The sequence below is a fragment of the Lampris incognitus genome, chromosome 6, assembly GCF_029633865.1.
Source record: "Lampris incognitus isolate fLamInc1 chromosome 6, fLamInc1.hap2, whole genome shotgun sequence".
Lineage (NCBI taxonomy): Eukaryota > Metazoa > Chordata > Actinopteri > Lampriformes > Lampridae > Lampris > Lampris incognitus.
In genome coordinates, this window is record NC_079216.1 from 31,229,154 (window position 1) to 31,253,018 (window position 23,865).

General features: G+C 45.5%; 1 protein-coding gene across 1 annotated transcript in view; it reads right to left on the reverse strand.

The window, feature by feature from the left end:
- The window catches only part of il34 (interleukin 34), a 147,277-nt gene that overhangs the window by 28,682 nt on the left and 94,730 nt on the right, over positions 1-23,865 (reverse strand). Inside the window, exons 3-4 of the mRNA XM_056282022.1 lie at positions 11,948-12,051; positions 11,307-11,384 (exon numbers count right to left, since the gene is read on the reverse strand). Of these exons, the coding sequence (XP_056137997.1) occupies positions 11,307-11,384; positions 11,948-12,051 (182 nt within the window). The remainder of the gene's footprint in view (positions 1-11,306; positions 11,385-11,947; positions 12,052-23,865) is intronic.

The following is a 23,865-nucleotide window of genomic DNA, read 5'->3' on the forward strand; positions in this document are numbered from 1 at the left end:
CTATTCCTCACCTCAAGCATCAGCTCAGACCAATAACAACTACTCAGACTACATCTCCTTTTAAAGATCTTTGAGATAAGGATGTCCATTGAGCCCTCTTTCATTTGCACTCGCAATAGACCCCTTGCTATTGCACTACACTTTGATCCTCAGATATCAGGAGTGCTCAGATGCAGAACAGAACAGCAGATCTCTCTTTACGCTGATGCTTTACTTCTTTATTCATTGGACTCAGAGTTTTCTGTCCCATACTCTTAACCCTCTTGGAGAAATTTGGTGCCATTTCAGAATATAAAATGAATCTAACAAAAATCAAACTGTTCACATTAATCAAACTGGATGGTCTCATTAATAAGTTCATTTGGACCAATAAGCCGCTACCACTTCGCAAACAAATCTTGCAACAACCTAAATCCCTTGGAGGCATGGCTCTACCAAACTTTCAATGTTACTTTCCAATATTACTAGGCAACCAATTTCTGGAAAACGCAGTTCTGGATCTCTCAAAAAGATCTTAATTCACCCCCAGAATGGTTACAGTTAGAATCAATGTCATACACTCCTAGCTCATTCTCTGCTCTTTTATACTCCCCGCTTAACTATCCTATTGGCTACTTGAACAACTTGTTGGGAAGTTTTCTGTACCGAAAAAAACTTTTTTCCCCTAGATATCTGTAAGTGTGCATCTTTGGCAAGGGTCTGAATACACACTTTCCATCCTCTCCCCCAACTACACCTAGTTTTTCTATTGAACCTCTTCCTTTCATCAAGGAAATTATTACAAAGGTCTAGCTACATATCCATTCTTTCCAAATCAGCCCACAGCCGGTGATAAAATCATGTTGGCAAGAAGACTTGGGGGAAGAAATCAGTGGCGATGACTGGGAGATGATTCTGAATGGTGTGCACTCTTCCTCAGTATGTGTAAATCACAAGTGATTCAGTGCCAACTGATTCACAGATCCTATTGGACCAAGCTGAGACTACACAAAATCTATTCAGATGTAGACCCTATCGGTGAAAAATGCAAGTCAACTCCAGCCTCCTTGATACACGTTTTGGTCTTGTCCCTCTCTTCATAACTATTGGAGTGAGATATTCCATACTCTCTCAGTAATCCTAAAACTCGAGTTTGAACCAAAACCCATAACATCAATTTTTGGCATTGTACACAGCATGATAGAAAAGCCCAAATTTATTCTTAATTTCGTGGCATTTCTCACATTGCTGGCATGTCAAGTAATACTACTGAGATGGACATCTTCTACCCCCCCACCCCTTTCCATGTGGATGAGGGACAGCTTACATTTTATTGCCTTAGAGCACATATGCTACACTCTGAATGGCTCAATTGCCAAATGCAAGTCTGGCAACCTCTTCTGCAACATGTAAACTAACTTTACATCCTCATTGACCCTGAGTGACATAGTTGCCATCTAACCCCCCACTCCTCCCCATGGTTCGTGTGCCACAAGCTACTTCTAACAAAAAAACCTTGTATTTTATATGCTTACAGCCCCCCGCCAATTTTCTTGGTTTTTTGTACTTTTTAAATTATTTAATTAATTCATATTCATTAAACTTAGGACTTTTGTTATTCATAACTGTCTTTGTTAACTGTAATATACTGTGGCGAATTTTATTGGAGTGTTCCTGCTGGAAGTCAGGGGGTTCATTTGCGTATTACCCACAATGCAGCTGAAGAGTGTTAATGTTTTGTGTTATATTGTAGGATATTGAACATCCAAAGGAGTTGAATCAAGTGCAACTGGACTTGGTATATATCTGTGAAGACGTTTCGCCTCTCACCCAAGAGGCTTCCTCAGTTCGTGCCTAAAGTAAATATTGGTCTGTGTGTGTAGGTTTCCTGTAAACCCCAATGCGGAGGAAACCTACACACACAGACCAATATCTACTTTTCGACTCACACCACCCGCTGGAACACAAACCGAGCGTCATCACAACTTTGCAACACAGAGCCGACAATGTGCCCAGCAGCACTCAGGCCCAACGAGAAGAACACAAACACCTGAGGGGAGCTTTAAAAACCTGCGGCTAACCCAATTGGACCTTTGTGAAAACTGCAACACATTCCAAAAAGACCAACCAGGTGAGCGACGAGGAGAAAAGGAACAGAAGGAATAGCACAGTCATCCCGTATGTTTCTGGGGTCTCCGAGAAACTCAGGAGAATTTTCAACAAACACCGCATCCCGGTATACTTCAAACCCAGCAACACACTCCGACAAAGACTGGTTCATCCCAAAGACCGTGTACCACACACCCAAAAAAGCAATCTGGTGTATGCTGTACAATGCAATGAGGATTGCACTGACCTATACATAGGAGAAACCAAACAACCACTACGCAAACGGATGGCCCAACACATAAGGCCAAACTCCTCAGGACAAGACTCAGCAGTCTATCTAAGACACACTCCTTTGAGGACAGCAACATACACATTTTGGACAGAGAAGATAGATGATTTAAAAGAGGGGTAAAGGAAGCCATCTATGCGAAACTGGAAAAACCATCCCTCAACAGAGGAGGAGGTCTGTGACACCACCTATCTCCCACTTACAATGCCGTCCTTTCATCTCTACCCAGGAGACTCAAGAAGCCTAGCCTCCAAGAACAAAGTCGGTCAGTAACGGCTCCAACGACTCTCATGACCACTGCATAATGAACACACCCAACGACTGTAGCTGCTAAACAAATGCAAATCAATAGGGCCCGGCTGGACACCAGAGCACATGAGAGCCACGCATATCAATAGCTCCGATAACGACGGGCGCGGCCATAACATCGGTACACAAAAGAGCCACTCATATCTATGGCTCTGTTAGCGACAAGCGTTGGTAAACATCGGATCACAAAGAGCCACGTATATCAATAGCTCTGACAACGACTCCTAGAGGATAAATTCTGAGTCTCATCACCAGCCAGTCAGACTAGCTTGGTCTAGTCAGAAAGGCACGGATTGAGGAAGCCTCTTGGATGAGAGGCGAAACGTCTTCATGGATATATACCAAGTCCAGTTGCATTTGACTCAACTCCTTTGGATAACCATGACCTGGATGAATGAGAACATTCACAGAGATATTGAACATGTTAAAAACGGGCATATTTGTTACAGATAGCAGGGATGTTGTGGAAGGTAATGGGGACGTTATTAGAAAAGTTGTATCGGACAGCATGCTATTTCCCACCATGAGTGTAAAGAGTAGGCAAGTAGGTAGGGTCGGTTCTGTGGCCAAGAAAAGGGGGAAGCTGAGACCAGTACAAACTTGTGTCTGTTATCACTGGCTTGTCTTACGGTCATTAAAAGCTTGCTGGTTAACTCTGAAAGGTTGGCTGAGGAATCCATTATTTGACCACGTCACATTGGTGTCAGAAGTGGGATGGACTTCTCTAGGCAGCAAACGTTGGCCGAAGAGCGTAACCGAAAGTTGGCCGGTGGGCGTATGGAAATCGCTGCTCTCGAAGAGGAGATCAGAGGTCTGCTCTCTCTGCCAGATGGGAGCAGCGCAGTGCGGCCTAAGGAAGGGGGAGACCTGTGCCCACTCTTGAGTGCAGTAGACACGCTGGGCAGTGTCCGAGGGGCGGAGTCCCGAGGAAATGGAAAATTTCTTCTCTTTCAGAGTAAGCCCAATGAAGAACCCTGCCGCGTCCTGCCCCGACCGTGTGACGAAAGACAGCCAGCCCTTCAAGTCATGGGGAAGCCAACAGAAGCAAGCTGGACATGATCCGTGGGGAGAGAGTCACCAGCGGCGGCCATCAGAAGCAAGTTGGGCACAATCGGACAGTGTGCCACCAGCGGGAAACACCAGCAACAAGCTTGACACGACGGGAGCTCCAGCTGGGAGGGATTCCTTGTTCAGTTCAACCTGATTGCTAGGGTGATGAGAAGAACAGAAAACCAGCAAGTAGTCAACCTAGCAGCAGCCCTGGAGGGAGAAGCAAGGTAGGTGCTCCTAGACCTGGTGGCTGGAGAGATATCACTGGGGGCACTAACCACTGCCCTGGGTCGTCGGTTTAGCAGCACCCAATCACTGATCATCCTCCGGGATCAACTCCATTCAAGACAGAGACACGGCCAGGAGAAGTTGGGTACCCTGGTGGATGATATTCAACGCCTGGTGAGCCATGCATATTCTGATATGCTCCCATCTGCCATCCAATGCCTGGCCCCGGACTTCTTCCTACGGGTTCTACAGCCACCTCACCTCAGGCAACAGGTGCGGCTTGCCAAGCCACTCACCATTAAAGAGGCACTGAGGAGGTACCTCTTCAATGGCAGAGGAGGTGGAGGCCATCATGGCGGAAAAAGGAGCGGCCCAAACACTGCAAAATCACGTGCGGGCACTACAGGAAAGTGAGGAGGAGCCATGCACATCCGTCCTGGCAGCACGAAGAGCAGAGCCATTTCTGTGCTGGGGCTGCGGGAAACCAGGGCACCAAAGACCGGAGTGTCAGAAGACAAAAAGACACTTCTACCAACGAGTATGGAGGCCTGTCACCCAAGTAGCTGCCACTTCTGAATCGAGAAAAGACCAAGGGACTGGCCGGCCCATACAACCTCCCCCCTGAGTAACAGTCCCAGAGTCATTGGATGGCTTGGTGCTGGCTTCAGCCTCCATGTCTCCTGTCAGCTGAATGGCAACACCTGTATTGCCCTGGTCGACACCGGGTCCACCCATCAGCTTGGTGAGACTAGGGGTCCTGGGAGAAGAAGTACAGTGGATGCCGACGGAAGTAAAGATGGAGACAGTTACACTGACAGTTACAGTCAGTTATAGTTACAGTCAGTGTGCTAGAATGGAGGGAAGAAGTAAACTGACCTTAAGATGGGAGAAATGGAAGCACAGCAAGAATTTTGGCTAGCAAACATACGAGAGGGCTGTATCCTTGGACTGGATGCTTTGAGAGCCATTGGTGCGGTGTAACGGGTGGCCGGACCACAGCTGGAGGTGGGCAACCAAGTGCTGAATGCCATTAATGTACACAACAATCCGGAGGGCAATGCAGGTGGACCACGAATCTTGTGCTTGGCTTCAGGGCCATGGGAAGGTACATCACCACCTCTGCACTGGAAGAACTGTCCCAAAAGTGCATGAAGGGGTTGAGCCAAGAAGAGGGGGAGCAGGTACAGAACCTGCTTATAGAGAACAGACACCTCTTCGCTTTGAGTGATCTGGAGTATGGCCGCACCGATTTTGTACAGCACCACATTGACACTGGTAATGCGGACCCAGTCCGCCAGAGAGCTCGCCGTCTCCCTCTGATGAAGTTTCAAGAGGCAGAGGCAAAGATCCAGGAGATGGCAGCTGCGGGCATCACTGAACCCTCAGATAGCCTGTGGGCGTCCCGTGCCATGCTGGTTACCAAGAAGGATGGTTCCTTCCGAATCTGTATGGACTATCGGCGACTCAACAACCTGACCCGGAAAGACTCATACCCACTTCCTCGCATCGACGAGGCCCTGGCAGGTTCCCAATGGTTCAGCTCCCTGGATCTAGGAAGTGGGTACTGGCAGGTGGAGATGGCCCCAGAATCCCGTGCAAAGACTGCCTTCACCATTGGCTGAGGACTCTGGCAGTTCACAGTCATGCCACTTGGCTTATATAATAGCCCGGCCACATTTGAACGCCTCATGGATCATGTCCTTGGCCCCATCCCTTGCTCTGCCTGCATGGTGTACCTGGACGACCTCCTGGTGCATGGAGCTACATTTACAGAGGCCCTCTCCAACCTCCAACTGGTGCTTGAACGCATCAAGGCAGCCAACCTGCGACTGAATCCAAGAAAATGCAATCTATTGCAGCGGGAGACAAGGTTTCTTGGACATGTGGTGGGGCCTGGAGGTGTATCCACAGACAAACAAGGTCACTGGGATTGGCCAACATCCACCTCAGGAAAGGAGGTGAGGAGTTTTCTGGGACTGGCATCGTACTACTGTCGGTTCATGCATGCCTTTGCAGGCAAAGCCCGTCCGCTCCACCAGCTCACCAAGAAGGGACAACGGTTCCACTGGACTGAAGCATGTGAGAGCTCCTTTCAGATACTCCGGAAAGCCTTGACCCAAGCACCAGTGCTAGCCCTCTCAGACAGGCAGCGGCCATTCATACTTGACACTGACGCCAGTGATGTAGGTGTGGGACCAGTCCTGTCGCAGCCCAGTGGGGAAGGGGAAAGAGTGGTGGCCTATTACAGCAGAGCCTTGAGCAAGGAAGAAAGGAACTACTGTGTGACTCGGAGAGAACTCCTGACAGTGGTACAGGCCATAAAGCATTTTAAGCCTTACCTGTATGGAAATGACTAACTAATGAGGACGGACCATGCATCGCTCCATTGGCTGCTTAGCTTCAAAGAACCATCTGGCAGGTAGCCAGATTGATTGAAGCCTTGCAGGGATTTACCTTCACCACGGAGCATCGAAGAGGCAGCCGACACAACAATGCTGATGCTCTCTCCAGACGCCCCTGTTCTGACCAGGTCTGCCGCCATTGTAGCCGGTTGGAGACTCAAGAACAGCAATGAGGAGATCATGTCACAGTGCGGGCACTTGTGGTCCCAAGTGCGCCGCTGGAGGAGATGTCACCAACCAAGATAGGGGAACTCCAACGTCGGGATAGACACCTGGGACGCGTGATACGCTGGCTAGCCCATAAAGAGGCCCCAAGTAGAGAGATGGCAGGTCCCCACTCCCTCACCACCAAGGCATTGCTGGGACAGTGGAACTCACTCATGCTTCATGAGGGGTGCCTCTATCGGGTGTGGGAAGAGCCAAGGAGGGGAGGCAGTACCTGGCAACTAGTTCTTCCCAGCGCACTACAGCAGCAAGTGTTACACACAGGTCATGGCCCCCCTGCCTGGAGTGGGACACTTCAGCATTACCTAAACTCTGCGGCGGCTGCAGGAAAGATTCTACTGGGGGACGTGCCGGTTAGACGTGGAGCGGTTCTGCCATAACTGCAACACCTGCAATGCAAAGAAGGGGCCGGCTGGGCAATCCCACGCCCCCCCGCAATACAGGGTGGGGGCGCCCATGGAAAGAGTTGGAGTGGATGTGGTTGGGCCATTCCCTGTGACAGAGGATGGTAATTGCTACATCCTCACAGTGATGGATTATTTCACGAAGTGGCCGAGGCCTATGCCATCCCTGACCAATCTACAGCCACAGTGGTAGACTGCCTCACCGAGGGGATGTTTACCCGGTTTGGGGTGCCAGAGGAGTTGCATAGTGACCAGGGGCACAATTTTGAATCCCAGGTGTTTGGGGAGGTGTGTCGGCGCCTTGGGGTGCGAAAGACCAGGACCACTCCCCTGCATCCTCAAAGTGATGGCCTGGTTGAGCTGTTCAATTGGACCTTGGTCACACAACTGGCCATGCTCATGGCGAGGCATCAAAGGGATTGGGAGCACCATCTGCCGCTGGTACTCATGGCATACCAGTCGGCCACTCAGGAGTCTACTGGGTGCACCCCAGCTCCACTAATGTTTGGTCGGGAGCTACGGATCTGATCTTTGGCAAGCCGCCAAACCCATCAGTGGAAGGGCCACCAGGCCAGGACTATGTAGACACACTACAGGATCAGATGGAGGCAACTCATCAGCTGGCTCGAGAGAATATGGCTTCTGCAGGGGAAAGGCAGAAGAGAGCCTATGATGTACGTTGCCACTACAAAGAGTACCAGCAGGGGGACAACGTATGGGTGTATAACCCACGGCGAAAGAAGGGATGGTCCCCAAAGCTAGACAGCAACTGGGAGGGGCCCTGCCTCGTCCTGAAGAAGATCCCAGAGGTTACCTACAGAGTGAAGCTGCACAGCCACCCTCGGATAGTCATCCTTCACCAAGATCGCCTCGCACCTTACTTCAGCCGGGACAGCGACCAAGCCGGGACTGAAAGTGCGGTGGGAGGAGGTGGGGTGCCAGACCCCTCTTCCTCTGTAGACCAGACTACCGGGGTCCAGGGAGGGGGTAAGGACACTGCTGGATCAGAGCCAACCTCCCTCGATGTCAGCAAGGAGCTACCACCAGAGGACCTTGTTTTGGGCCGGGGAGGGGGTGGGGACCCTGGGTTTACAGAGCTGCCATCCCTGGCAGGAACAGAGACAGTGGTGACGTCAAGGGTGGGGGCCAGGACCCAGCGGATATAGAGCTGCCCCCATCATCCATCAGTAGCCTGCCACAAGAAGCAGCTCGGGATGGGAGAGGTGCTCGGTGGATGAAACCCTCATGGTGGATGGACCCATCCACATGGGATTTGTGTTAGGCCAAATCTTGGTCTTTCAAGGAAGGGGGCAGTGTGGCAAATTCTATTGGAGTGTTCCTGCTGGAAGTCAGGGGGTCATTTGCATATTACCCATAATGCAGCTGAAGAGTGTTAATGTTTTGTGTTATATTGTAGGATATTGAACATGTTAAAAACGGGCATATTTGTTACAGATAGCAGGGATGTTGTGGAAGGTAATGGGGACGTTATTAGAAAAGTTGTATTGGACAGCATGCTATTTCCCACCATGAGTGTTAAGAGTAGGCAAGTAGGTAAGGTCGGTTCCGTGGCCAAGAAAAGGGGGAAGGTGAGAACAATACAAACTTGTGTCTGTTATCACTGGCTTGTCTTACGGTCATTAAAAGCTTGTTGGTTAACTCTGAAAGGTTGGCTGAGGAGTCCATTATTTGGCCACGTCACAATACTATCTAAATCCAGATTTTTCCAATCAATCAATTAATCAACTCTATTTCACACAAATATGAAAAATACAATTTATACATAGTATATAATACACAAAATGGTGTGAAAAGGGGCACCCAAATGAAGCTCAGCAGAGCTTATGGATGGGGGCCCGTACGTTAAGCAAAGTAATTCACATAAAGAGTAACAGACATAAAAGGAAAATAATAATAAAAGAAATAAAACCTTAAAAAAAAAAAAATTATATATATATATATATATATATACACTACCGTTCAAAAGTTTGGGATCACATTGAAATGTCCATATTTTTGAAGGAAAAGCCCTGTACTTTTCAATGAAGATAACTTTAAACTAGTCTTAACTTTAAAGAAATACACTCTATACATTGCTAATGTGGTAAATGACTATTCTAGCTGCAAATGTCTGGTTTTTGGTGCAATATCTACATAGGTGTATAGAGGCCCATTTCAAGCAACTATCACTCCAGTGTTCTAATGGTACAATGTGTTTGCTCATTGGCTCAGAAGGTTAATTGATGATTAGAAAACCCTTGTGCAATCATGTTCACACATCTGAAAACAGTTTAGCTCGTTACAGAAGCTACAAAACTGACCTTCCTTTGAGCAGATTGAGTTTCTGGAGCATCACATTTGTGGGGTCAATTAAACGCTCAAAATGGCCAGAAAAAGAGAACTTTCATCTGAAACTCAACAGTCTATTCTTGTTCTTAGAAATGAAGGCTATTCCATGCGAGAAATTGCTAAGACATTGAAGATTTCCTACACCGGTGTGTACTACTCCCTTCAGAGGACAGCACAAACAGGCTCTAACCAGAGTAGAAAAAGAAGTGGGAGGCCGCGTTGCACAACTGAGCAAGAAGATAAGTACATTAGAGTCTCTAGTTTGAGAAACAGACGCCTCACAGGTCCCCAACTGGCATCTTCATTAAATAGTACCCGCAAAACACCAGTGTCAACATCTACAGTGAAGAGGCGGCTGCGGGATTCTGGGCTTCAGGGCAGAGTGGCAAAGAAAAAGCCATATCTGAGACTGACCAATAAAAGAAAAAGATTAAGATGGGCAAAAGAACACAGACATTGGACAGAGGAAGACTGGAAAAAAGTGTTGTGGACGGATGAATCCAAGTTTGAGGTGTTTGGATCACAAAGAAGAACGTTTGTGAGACGCAGAACAAATGAAAAGATGCTGGAAGAATGCCTGACGCCATCTGTTAAGCATGGTGGAGGTAATGTGATGGTCTGGGGTTGCTTTGGTGCTGGTAAGGTGGGAGATTTGTACAGGGTAAAAGGGATTCTGAATAAGGAAGGCTATCACTCCATTTTGCAACGCCATGCCATACCCAGTGGACAGCGCTTGATTGGAGCCAATTTCATCCTACAACAGGACAATGCCCCTAAACACACCTCCAAATTGTGCAAGAACTATTTAGAGCAGAAGCAGGCAGCTGGTATTCTATCGGTAATGGAGTGGCCAGCGCAGTCACCAGATCTGAACCCCATTGAGCTGTTGTGGGAGCAGCTTGACCGTATGGTACGCAAGAAGTGCCCATCCAACCAATCCAACTTGTGGGAGCTGCTTCTGGAAGCGTGGGGTGCAATTTCTCCAGATTACCTCAACAAATTAACAGCTAGAATGCCAAAGGTCTGCAATGCTGTAATTGCTGCAAATGGAGGATTCTTTGACGAAAGCAAAGTTTGATGTAAAAAAAATCTTATTTCAAATACAAATCATTATTTCTAACCTTGTCAATGTCTTGACTCTATTTTCTATTCATTTCACAACATATGGTGGTGAATAAGTGTGACTTTTCATGGAAAACACAAAATTGTTTGGGTGATCCCAAACTTTTGAACGGTAGTGTATATATATAAATCTAAAGTCCTAGCCCTATAATTAGCAAGTTTTTAGTATATCAGTCAGTAGTATATTTCTGAATTAATTTATTCTTAATTAAATCTTAATTCATTAATAATGAATTCTTAATTAATTAATTCTACTGGTTGGACAAAAAGTTAGTTGTATTCAATGGCAAAAACAAGAAAAAAAACGCTTAGTGTTTTTTATTTGCTCAATGCTGAATCCACCTCGTCTGCAGAATTTGTCTATTATATATTCATGAATGCTCTGATGAAAACTCTAAAAAAAAAAAACAACCCTACTAATAATGGGAGTGGACTATCCTCTGTGGATGTTCCATGTGCAATGTAAATCTGGCTTTAACCTTTCAAATGCAGCAATATTACCAACTCCAAGCAGCCATTAAGCAGCAGAGAGTACAAGAGGTGGTGGAGAGGGTCAGATGTCACCGGCAGTATTTATGGAGGAGGTTAATCACTTGACCCATGTTGGGCCTTTTTCACCGAAGGACCTGCAGGACAATCATAGGTCCAACCCTGATCTCGAGGTTGGATGTCTACATGGGTTGCTGGACACAGAGCAACCCTTTTACACATTGGTGTAAAGGGTCAGTGATGCATAATTTGTGTTACCATTTGATAGGTGCTTGGGGTAGACATGATCTTGACAGATAAACTGCTACATGGAGAGAAAGACAAACCAAGGGGGGAGAAGGAAAGTCCTACCAATCTGCTGATGTTGGATAGTTTGAAGACTTCCTCATTGTGGACCCTGATGGTGTAGTTGATGGGGAAGTTATGCTTCTGTCACACAGAGCAAAGTAGGAGAAAGGTATAGAAAAGACACATTTGAAAGTTAGAAGTTGAAGGAATCATCCAATTTGATCATTTATTATTCTCTTAGAACCACCAAAAAGTTTTCATAAATCTGTTTTGTCTTTGAAACACGGATGATGGCCTTTGTTGGCAATTGTACTGACTACAGGAAGATGTTGATGGGCACTGAAACAATTTCTTTCACATTTTAATAGTTATTTTAAACAGTTCCCTTGCATATCATGGCAATTTATACCTTTCTTGATAGTAAAATTAATTAATCTTTTAACAGAAACATGGGTAAAACATATCGTATTTTTCAGTGTATATATTAACACATAATAGTAGTAGGTCCCAGTTCTTGGAAAAGAGAAAAATATTGCTCACTTTCTCATCCATGAATTTTTCACCTTATTTGAGGAATATAACAATTAAACTTTCAGTCACAACTCCACCCCTAATATGCAATAATACCCACTGCCCCATGATTGTAGGCAAATTTGAGAGAATTCATTTCAAACCTCTTTACTAGCACCCTGCCATTTTCTCACCGTGTAACGTCGTCTATGGCTGAGATTGCTACTGAGTGTCTTCAAGGCCGTGCACAACCCAGGAGGCGTCGGAGCCATTAGAACAGGCATTAGCAGTAGTAGGCCTACAAGGGGTGGCACAAAGCGTGGGATTAGTTGCTTAAGGACATACTGTCACATCATACATGTCACATGGCTTTTTTTGAATTGATGGAATAAATTCACAACAAATCCACAACACAAGGATACCTTGCATTGCAGATATGCAAAATATCTCGACATAAACAAGCAGACTCAAACATACAGGCTTGGTTGACAGAGGGATCTAACAGATGGACTGATGTTGCATATGGACGCTTCTCACCAAGTCATAAACTTGCATATTTCTGAGTTTAGCATGAGGCGGTTGCACCCACATGGCTGTCTTAGTCGGAAATACAAGTAAACTCAGGCTATATCAATGATACCTGCGTTTACGACTTTTGGAATATGGCCATCTGGAACTGTGGAAGTTAAAAAAAAAAGGGGGACTAAAAAAAAAACCTGCAGCTAAAAATTAGAATGTCCTGTTTTCAAGCTCAAGTTCAACATTATTCGCATGTGTAGAATACAATGAAACTCTTGTGCTCTGGTTCTCTCTGCCTTAACACAAAGGACACAAGGACAAAGGAACCCCCCCCCCAAAAAAAACAGTACACCACAACACAACAATGTGATGTAAAAAAACGAGTAGGTCGTAGCGAGTCGCCATAGTACGGCGCCATCTTTTTTGCTTGCTTGAGAGCAGCTAAAGTGAGTACTGTACCTACAGAACTGATTCATATAGCTAGTGTATACAACGATACTGCCTTGTAATTAATTCAAAATACCTCTTTTCTCACCATCACATTCTATAACCAGGGACCTATTGTGATTGATTGGTTCACCCAAGCTTAGAGCAGTGAAAGCACCTAGACATAAGCACCTGAACACAACCTCATAAAAAGAGATTGTGTTCAGGTCATATGATAAATCTACCAATTTATGACTTAATGAGGATCCCCCGAATGCAGCATTACATGTAGCCCCCAGATTTCCATTGACATGCGTCAATTAGATACTTCCAAGGTGCAGCTAACAGGGGAACACTGCAAACATTATCAGTTTGGCTGAGAATAGCTGAGAGTGAAAACTATCAACTATGTAAAATGCATCACAGCCTATGTCATGGCCAGCAAATAAAGTAACCTCATATTTCCCTCTTTGTCCTACCTCTCCATGTGCACGTGAACTATTTGTTTTCATGACATGTTGTTTCATGAGTGACAAACAAATTCACACCAGGTTAGGCTTTCACTCACAAGAAGGGTATGATTTTATCATTACTGCATTAAAAAAAGAAACACTGATCTCTCATTCCACGTGCTATTATTCCTCTGTGGTCTGCCTCTCCTTGTGGTGAACAAACTCTGGTCCTTTCCCAAACCACGCCATTCCCACTACCACTTCACCACCAGCTATCCCGCTATATGAAGTGATTTTCACAGCTGTGGAGGATTCTCTCAATTAAGGGGAAGCGTATAAAAACAACGCACAAATGTGGGATGCCCTCGCCACTCCCTCCACTGAAAGCAGTTAGTAAATTATTTTATGACTTCCAGTGAATGCCTTGCTCTGCTGCATTAGTGCTCAGGCTTTTGCTGTTTGAAAACTTATGGAAAGCAGCGAAATGCAGTGTAAAAAAAAACAAAAAAACAAACACCTGCAAGCTGTGATTTTTTTTATTGCAACTGTGTTCGTGCATATTGTTGAAAATTTCAGTAATTTTAATGTGATAGTTGTACTCATTAATAAAACATCAAGTTTTGAGTCCACCTATGAGTGTAGCCAGGATTTGTCCAAATCCAGACAGAATATCACATACCTCACCTGAGAAGGGAGACCTTAATTATTGCTACACTGCAATTAAAAGTGGATATCTTGCCGGGATTCTTTGAACACTGCACAGTTCACCTTATTCAAATTCCCCTTATTTCAATCTACAGGCAGAGAATTAAATCTGTTAAGCCTGTTGTCAGTACAGTGACAAGGTGGTCAAGTAATGCCATAGCAGATCTAAAGTCTTGCTTCGGCTGCACTGACTGGGGTGTTTTCAGGGATGCAGTCACACGCCTGGATGACTATATTAGTATAGTCATCCATGACATTTTACATAAGCTTTTGTGGGGACAGCTGCATTCCCACCAGGACCTGGGATAGGTATAAAAATAACAAGCCATGCTTTAGAGGGGAAATAAGGAAGCTCTGTGGGTCTGAGTGGGGACAAGAAAATACATACTGGAAAAAGGGATAAGAGTTCCCAATCAAAGATTCTCAGATAAACTGAGAATTTAAGTTCTCAGCCAATGACTCTTCATTAGTATGGAGAGGCCTGCAGGAAATTACCAACTACAAGTGAACTCCCCCAGTCCATGGACAACCATCAACTGACCAATGACCTCAATGCAGGTTTGAGAAGTATTTTTTCCATTATCATGCTGAGGCAGTAATGAGACCACTGCTTGCTATGCTATGCTATGCAGGCCAGGGGTCATGTGCATGGATACCATATGTTTTTCTATTAGTGTTTAAGCTGAAACCATGACTTGGAATTTCCATAGAACTAGAATGATGACAACTGCTGTTGGATCAGGTGTCAATCAACATCAGCATGTCTTCCACTGACCATCATACAGATTCAGACATTTTTGTTGTGTGTTGTTTTTTGATAGAAAAATAAAAACGCATGCATGTTGCAGTTTCAGTTTGCACTGTGGGCTCAGTGCAGGATGTCATAATGGGGGGTGTCCAGATAGCGTAGCAGTCTATTCCACTGCATACCAACATGGGGATCGCTGGTTCAAATCCCCATGTTATCTCTGGCTCAGTCGGGCGTCCCTACATACACAATTGGCCGTTTCTGCGGGTGGGAAGCCAGATGTGGGTATGTGTCCTGGTTGTCGGGACACTTGTTTGGGGGGGGGGGACTTGGGGGAATAGTGTGATCCTCCCATGCGCTACATTCCCCTGGTGAAACTCCTCACCATCAGGTGAAAAGAAGCGGCTGGTGACTCCACATGTATTGGAGGAGGTATGTGGTGTCTGCAGCTCTTCCCGGATCAGCAGAGGGGGTGGAGCAGCAACTGGGATGGCTCGGAAGAGTGGGGTAATTGGCCGGGTACAATTGGTGAGAAAAAAGGGGGAGGGAAATCCAAAAGAAAAAAAAAGGCATAATGTCACAGTGACATCAATGAATGTGACTTGAATATAAAGCCAACCATTTGATACTGATGTCATTAAGCCCTCCCACTCACATGATAGAACTATGTTTGGCATGGTTATGGGGCCAAAAATCCAGAAATGAGCATAGGTTGGAACCTTTCCACACTAAACTCTTTGCTAATGGAAATGCGATTGGAAGGGTTACTTTCTGTGCTCAGAACTGTTCCATGTTACTATAAAAAATCCCTTAAAGTCTGCAGCCTAACCTAGACATAGGCTGGGGTGTTGATTCTCAGCCTCATCTTCAATACTAGCAACCCTTTCACATTACAGGGAGTCATTTTATTCACTCTTAATATCAGAAATATTGCTTAACACAGCTTTGACCTTCTCATGTTTGAGTGAATATCCAGGCAGGAAGTTGAATATCTGGTGTCCTGGTGCAGCCATAACAATCTGGAGCTTAATATTCTGAAGATAATGGCGATGACAGTGGATTTTAGGAGGTGCCTCTCACCCCTACTAACCCTATAAATTCACAACACCAAAGTCTCTATGTGACCTTAAGTGGGTGTCCAACATCATTACATAGGCTCATAAGAGTAACTCCTGAGACAGCCGAGAAAGCTCAATCTGCCTAGGCAATAATGGTGCAGTTTTGAAATTCCATCATTGAGTTGGTCATCTTCCATCAAGGGGTTGCAGAGAAAACCATCGATTGCAATCTATCCCCGCTCCATGACCTCTTCACCATCAATCAGGGCCAGGAAGTGAGCAAACAAAATGTTTGATGACACCTACCATCCTGGCCACCACGTATTTCAACCTTTCCCATCCAGAAAGCACTGCAGTACCATCAACACAAAAATAAATAGGTATAAGGGCAGCTTTTCCCCCCCCAAACAGTTGCACTGCAGCATAACTGCTAACCCAACTCATGCACTGATAGCATCCAACACCTGCACAATACCCCCCAACCTGAAAGACTATGACACAGTACAATACAGTAGTTTATACTTGAACAGTACACTTGGTTAAAATGTACAATTTTATTCGGATGCATTTATTTTGTTTACTATTCATTCAAATTTTTCTGTCATTCTTTTACTTTTGTCTGAGTTTTTTTGTGCGCTGAGAGAACAGTGTGCCAAACCAAATTCCTTGCATGTCTATAAATTCTTGGAAAATGAAAGACTGATTCTAGTGAACACTAGAAAAGGGGATCATGGAAGGACAGGCGTGCCCTGTCAGTCACACCTCCGCTATAAAAATCAGCTTGATTGCAAGATTTATTTAATGCCCAAAAATTAAAATTGGTATAGTTTCCAAAGTTTGAGTAGGCCAAAGCTGGCTGGGAGTGATCATTTGGCACTCTTTGCAGAGACAGAATTTACGAATGGCTTGAAAGAGATCCACTATTTAGTTTTTTTTTTTCAATCGTCCCTGTAAATACATCCTGACAGCAATGACCATGGGTTATTAAAGGAGTTGTGGATGTTTTCATTTGATATATGCATGTAGAGCACCAGACTCCATGTGACTAGACACATTGGCTCTGTTTATGTTGCCATTTTCGAAAGGAAAACTATCATACAAAATGAATGAAAATAAATGGCGCCAGCATCAATTTCAAGCCTTTCAAGTTCACGATGCACTTCAATGAAAAGGACATCTATTGTTACCTTAAAAAGCTTAACAGACTTGAGATCAGTGGGTAAGGGTCTTACCCTGCTCCTGGGTTACTTTTTACAATCCTTGAAACTGCAAAAGGGAGAAAGTTCCTGACCCTCAATATCCAAATATCTATAACTCCTGCTACTCGGGTAAGTCTTTTGAGGCCTACAAAAACATGGAAGGCGTAAAAGGAACAAAGTCTGAAACAGTTATGGTTTTTCCGCCATGGAGTCTTCCCACTAAAAACTACATTGTCGTAACTGGAAGGGTAAGGATCATGTGACATTATCAACAGAAAGGGTCAGAAACTAAAGGTACTGTCTGACAGTTGGTGCTACCTAGTTTGTAAACATTGTTTAAATCACCTTAAACCCAATGGATTGACAGTATGGTCAATCCGTTAAACAGTGACAACTGAGCCCTCACTGGGGCTATCCAACACAGACAAGGATGATTATAAACGCTCAAAAGCCATTTTTAAAAATATTTCCAATGCACTTTTTTTTTTTACCATTAGTGGCACGATATAGAAAAGTAAAAAAAAAACCTGGTCCCCATAACGTTAGTATGTCATTCCTCTGGCACACAGGCACACCCTGAGCAAGGGGGTGATATGTAACCACATCTCTGCAGGCATGAAACACACCAAGGAAGAAGAAAACTGGAGGAGTACACTCAGTAGAGCGAAGATCTTCATGAGGTGGAGGCATCACCCCTTCTCTGGTGCTCGAACTTGACGACAATCCACCCCTTTTATATGCACACATGGATAGACAAACCAATGTTTTTCCTGCCATAATAAGCTATTACAGTCATTTAGCCGACACTAAGTGACTTACAGTAAGTACATTTAACATAGCAAATCAGGAGAACTACTAGTCAGAGGTCATGAGTGCATCTTCTCTCTAAATAAGCATCTAAGAGCAAAACCATTGCTAAAGTAAAAGCACAAGAAAGAGATTTTTTTTTCCAAATGAGTGAATACAATAAGTGCTAAGAACAAGTAACAGGGTAGTAGTTCTTGAAGAGGTGAGTTTTCAACCTGCGCCGAAAGATGGGCAACGACTCCGCTGTCCTGACATCAGTGGGGAGTTCATTCCTCCACTGTGGGGCCAGGACAGAAAAGAGCCGTGACCGGGTCGTTTGGCAGCAGGGGTCTCTGAGCAACGGGGCAACCAGGCATCCCGAGGCAGCAGAGCTAAGTGGTCGGGTGGGGGTGTAGGGCTTGACCATGGCCTGGAGATAGGAAGGAGCTGTTCCTTTCACTACCCTGTAGGCTAGCACCAGAGTCTTAAACTGGGTGCGAGCAGCTACTGGGAGCCAGTGTAGGGACATGAGAAGGGGAGTTGTGTGGGAGAATTTGGGGCGGTTGAACACCTGACAAGCTACATCTTTCTGAACAAGCTCCAGAGGTCTGACGGCCGATGCCAGACCACCAGCAAGGAGGGAGTTGCCGTAGTCCAGCCAGGAGATGACCAGAGCCTGGATGAGTATCTGTTCCGTCTTGTCGGTGAGGAATGGGCAAATCCTACCGATGTTACAGAGGAGAAATTTGCAGGAGCAAGCAACCGATGGAACGTTTGCAGCAAACAGTTGGTCATCCAGCATCACACCCAGATTCCTTGCAGTCTGAGTTGGCATCACCATGGTGATGGCCAGGTCTCAGTGCGGGCAACCTTTCCCCGAGAGGAACATCAGCTCTGTCTTGTCCAGATTGAGCTTCAGGTGGTGTGTCATCCACTCCGAGAGGTCAGACAAGCACGCACCAATGCGTCTCTACTTATGTGTCAGAGGGAAGAAAGGACAAGATCAGTTGTGTGTCATCGGCATAACAATGGCAAGAGAAGTCATGCGAGCGAATGACAGAAACCAGGGATGTCGTGTACAGGGAGAAAAGAAGAGGACCCAGAACCGAACCTGTGAGGCTCCGACACAGATCCCCTCCATGTCACCTGGTAGGAGTGACCCATCAGGTAGGATGCAAACATTGAGAGTGCAGAGCCTGTGACGCCCAGCCCCTCAAGGGTAGAGAGGAGGATCTGGTGGTTCACGGTGTCGAACGTAGCTGACAGGTCCAGGAGTATCAGGACAGAGGAAAGAGAGTTTGCTCTCACAGAGTGCAGCGATTCTCTCACTGCAAGGAAGGCCGTCTCTGTCGAGTGACCCATGCTGAACCCAGACTGGTTGGGGTCCAGGAGGAGGTACAAAGAAAGTTAGTTAAAGACAGCATGTTCAAGACTTTGGATAGAAAGGGAAACCAGTCTGTAGTTTTTGATGTCAGAGGGGTTAAGTGATGGTTTCTTGAGAAGGGGGAGGGTGACTCTAGCAGTCTTGAAGGCAGATGGAAAGCATCCTGCATCGAGGGAGGTGTTGATGAGGTGGGTTAGAAAGGGAAGGAGTTCAGGTGCTATAGACTGAAGAAGAGGGGAGGGGACCGGGTCAAGAGAGCATGTGGTGAGGACCTCGTCGGGGGAGAAAGGAGCAAGGTGGGTGCAGAGGGTGGGCTAGTGCAAGGAGCGCTAACCGGGTGGTGAGAAAAGGAGGCTCTGAGGTTGTTTACCTTCTTGTCAAAGAAGTTAGCGAACTCATCAGGGAGAAGGGAAGAAGAGGTTGAAGAAGTGTAGAGAAGGTTTCAAAGAGTTTCTTAGGATTTTAGAGTGAAAAAATGCAGCTTTAGCAGCAGAAAGGGAGGGGGAGAAAGTGGAAAGAAGAGATTGGAAGTTGAAGAGGTCCTTTGGGAGTTTGCCTTTTCTCCATTTGTGCTCTGCCACTCTTAGGCTCCATCTGTCAGTATGTACCGAGTTGGACAGCCAAGAGGCAGGTGGAGTTGGACATGCAGGCCTGGAGGTGAGGGTACAGAGAAGATCAGTAGCAGTGTCAGGGGTAGGAGAGAGAAAGATTCAGGTGTAGGGAGGATAGAGGTAACAGAGGAAGAAAGATCAGTGGCGGAGAGAGAGCGGCGGTGTCTACAGGTGGAAACCATGTGGGTAGGGGAAGGGGCTGAGAGAGTAGGACATGAAATAGTGGTCAGAGAGATTGGAAACAGGACATTGTCTAGTAAAGATAAGGTCCAGCTGGTTGCTGGCCTTGTGGGTAGGGGAGGGTGAGAGGTGAAGGTCAAAGGAAGAAAGGAAAGAGAGAAGAGCATCTAGCTTGTCAGTGTGGATGTTGAAGTCACTGAGAAGGACAAGTGCCGAGTCATCAACAGGGAAGTGCAAGACAAGTGTATCAAGCTCTTCCAGAAACTCACCAAGGGGGCTTGGTGGGCGGTACACAACCACAATGGTGAGTTTGACTGGATAAGAGACAGTAACAGCATGAAATTCAAAAGAGGGCAGAGAAAATTGTGGAATGGAAACAAGAGAGCATTTCCATTTTGGGGAAATTAGCAGGTCAGTACCACCACCCCGCCTCCCAGCTCTGGGAGTGTGAGAAAAAGAGTACACATCAGACAGAGCTGCGGGTGTGGTAGTGTTTTCTGGCATGATCCAGGTCTCAGAGCAAGAAAGTTGAGGGAGAGCAAGGATGCGTAGCCTGAGATAAACTCAGCTTTCGGCACTGCAGACTGGCAATTCCAGAGCCCTCCCATCACCACTTGCTCAACGTGAGTGGAGAGAGTAGAATAGGTGAGATTGGTAGGGTCACAGCATCTAGGAGTGACCCAACGTCTTTGCCAGGAAAGGACAGGAATAAGAAGGAAACACAGTCTATACTAGGTACATAAAATACAGATGACTGACCAGATCTTTAAAAAAAAAAAAAAGTCCTTGCTTGACGAAATCTTGGCTTGAAAAAGTTGCGCTTGCCTTTGTTCACTCTAGCCTTCATTCAGCCTGGACCTGTTTGACCTCGGCTCGTTTGCCTGACGCTTCCAAGTAGCAGCAGTGATTTAAAGAACACTGATTGCTAATTGTCTGCCAGGAATGCAGGCCACACCCTGGCCACTTAACACCCAATTGGCCAGAGAGGTCAACTGAAACTAGGCCTATTGACCAGAAACTGGTCACTTATGTAAAACTCAATCAAACCTCAAACAAAACTATTAAAACTGCAAACAGCAAGTTACCAAGGAATATATTTATAAGCTAAAAGAATAACTAAGTCAAAACAGCTAGGCAACAAGAAATATTTAAGGACACACTAGGTGAAAAACAGCTACAGCTAGAATAAGATCCCACTAGTTCCCGCTGGGAACCAGCAGCAAATCTATAGAGAAAAGCACTAATACTCAAGCAGCTGGAATAAGACTAATAGCAACTTGTTAAGCAAGAAAAATGATACTTGCTCTATTCTAGATGAACCAGCAATTCAGAATCACTCCAGAAGTTAAAATGCACACTTTTGCAGTGCTCAGGTTGATTGAATGGGAAGTATGGGGGGAAAAAAGGTGTTAATATGCAGCACTCAAGCTAAAAAATCTACCTAACAAAAATGTTTTGCTCGTCAGTCTGTGGATACGCAGCCTCCTTGGTGGACCCTTGCACAAAAGCCACCAAGTCTGACATGAAATGACAGAGATTAAATGGTAAAATGGTAAATGGACTGCATTGATATAGCGCTTTTGTAGTCTACTGACCACTCAAAGCACTTCACAGTGTTTGCCTCACATTCACCCATTCACCCACACATTCATACACTGATGGCAGAGGCTGCCATGCAAGGCGCCAACCTGCTCATCAAGAGCCGTTAGGGGCTCAATGTCTTGCTCAAGGACACACTCTCTGAAGGAGCCGAGAATCGAACTAGGAACCTTCCGACTGGACGACCCATTATACCTCCTGAGCCATGCCGGCCCAAAAAACATTAGGCCATCATAATTTCAAATCCCTTATTAAAAGACTTCAGTTGTGTTTAACCATCGTGGTTTTCATGATACAAAATGAATCAAGGTGAATGGCTGTTCTGCTGACTCACTTTCAGTCATAACAATGGTAAGAAAACATAGCTCAGCCATGGGAAATGTTTTATTGTGGCTACTGAGATGATTGCCAGCTGTGACTGATTAATCCTGCTCTTGAAATTGTATTTTTATAGTGGAGTTTTAACATTGGAGACTATGGCACTGCCCTGTGGCAGCGATTTGAATAAGGTGAATTATTTTTGGGTCATCCAGTGTTCCTGTAGTTCTCCAGTGCTGAGATCAGCAGTGAATGATTTGCTTTGTTTTCAAAGGTTTTGAATCACCGCAACCATGAGAGGTTCTTCATCATACACTCATAACTGTGCACAAAACGCTTTAGGCTGATAGGTCCAGTAGTTTGCAACATTAGTCGTGGACACACACACACACACACACACACACACACACACACACACACACACACACACACACACACACACACACACACACACACACACACACACACAGAGACAGGACCAAACACATGGTTCCCTCCAGGCTACTGCCTGGCAGAGATACTGAAGATGATGGAGAGGAAGACAACAACATGTCAACAGGAGGATGTTTTGTTTGGATTCATCAAGCAGGACAAGAATTAAAGCAAACAGTTTTATATCAGTGGTTGATTTACAGTGGCAATTCCTTGTAGTTATCACATTCCTCCAGGCCAACATTATAGCTATAAAACATTTTAAATCACTTAAGTGTAGGTTGGGCAAGAGTTTTGTTTTATTGTTGTTGTTTGTTTGTTTTGTTTTTTTATGACCATCTTTTTAATACAGTCTATGTTGTGAACACACAAGGAGAAGCGGAGCAAGTTGAGTACTGTGTAAGGGGTGGTTTGGGATTGAGCCTACATTTATTCTGCAAGTAATCTAAAACTGTCAGGCTCACTCCAGGTTCAAATAGATACACCATGATATTTGGAATGGTTAGACCTACTTGAAACTACCCCGCAGTGGAAAATGATAACAGAGAATCAAGGTTGTTTTGTAAATTAGTCCTTAAAAAATTGTGAAAAGCTGAGGTGTGAGTTCTTCACTGCCTGCAACAGACACACAAATGTTTCACACACACTTTGTTTTTTGAAAATAGAGTGAAGACATGCATTGGGTTTTTCCTCCCACTAATCAGCAGATGGTATTTGAACAAACTCACTTGTAAAAGTGTATTTTAGTGTAATAAGATGGATTGTTTACTGCAGCCAAAAACTATCATATCCCTTTCAAAGTTCTTGACAAGCTGTTTACGCAGCTGGCTGCACATGCCTTGAGTTGAGGTCCATCACCTCATTGACAGTTTAACCGTTTTGTTCTTGCACCTCAAACTGAACATAGACTTCACAAAGTGCCTGTGCCTCTGTTCACAGTTGCACACAGAGGAGCTCTGCTTAAATGTTCCCTCAACCATCAGTTGTTTCTTGTTGTGACTGTCACTGAGATCTTTTTTTCTTCTTCCCCCAACTGCACTTGGCCAATTACCCCACTCCTCTGAGCCGTCCTGGTCGCTGCTCCACCCCCTCTGCCGATCCGGGGAGGGCTACAGACTACCTACCACATGCCTCCTCCGACACATGTGGAGTTGCCAGTCACTTCTTTTCACCTGACAGTGAGGAGTTTCACCAGGGGGATGTAGTGCGTGGGAGGATCATACTACTCCCCCAGTTCCCCCGAGGTGCTAGTGCAGCGACCAGGACACATACCCACATCCAGTCTCCCACCCACAGATCAATTGTGTCTGTAGGGACACCCAACCAAGCCGGAGACAACATGAGGGCTCGAACCGGCTAGCCCCGTGCTGGTAGGTAACGGAATAGACCACCATGCCACCTGGACACCCTGAGATCTATTCTTAACCGATGTTAACCAAACTGATTGGCAACTAGGTCAAATGGCTTAAAATATTTTATTAGCTTACTTATTTCTATTTTGTATGACAATAAACACAGCATGGTAATGACTGACTAATCTGTAGTTGTACTTGCTCTTGTAACGAACTTCTGTCTTGAGCAGGCTTATCACACGACAATCAGAGCTGGCTCTGACATGAGAACTCTCATGCTTGCCCAGTTAATGTACTTTGGCATGTTGGGATGCTAAAAATTAGATTTTAAACACCTATCCTC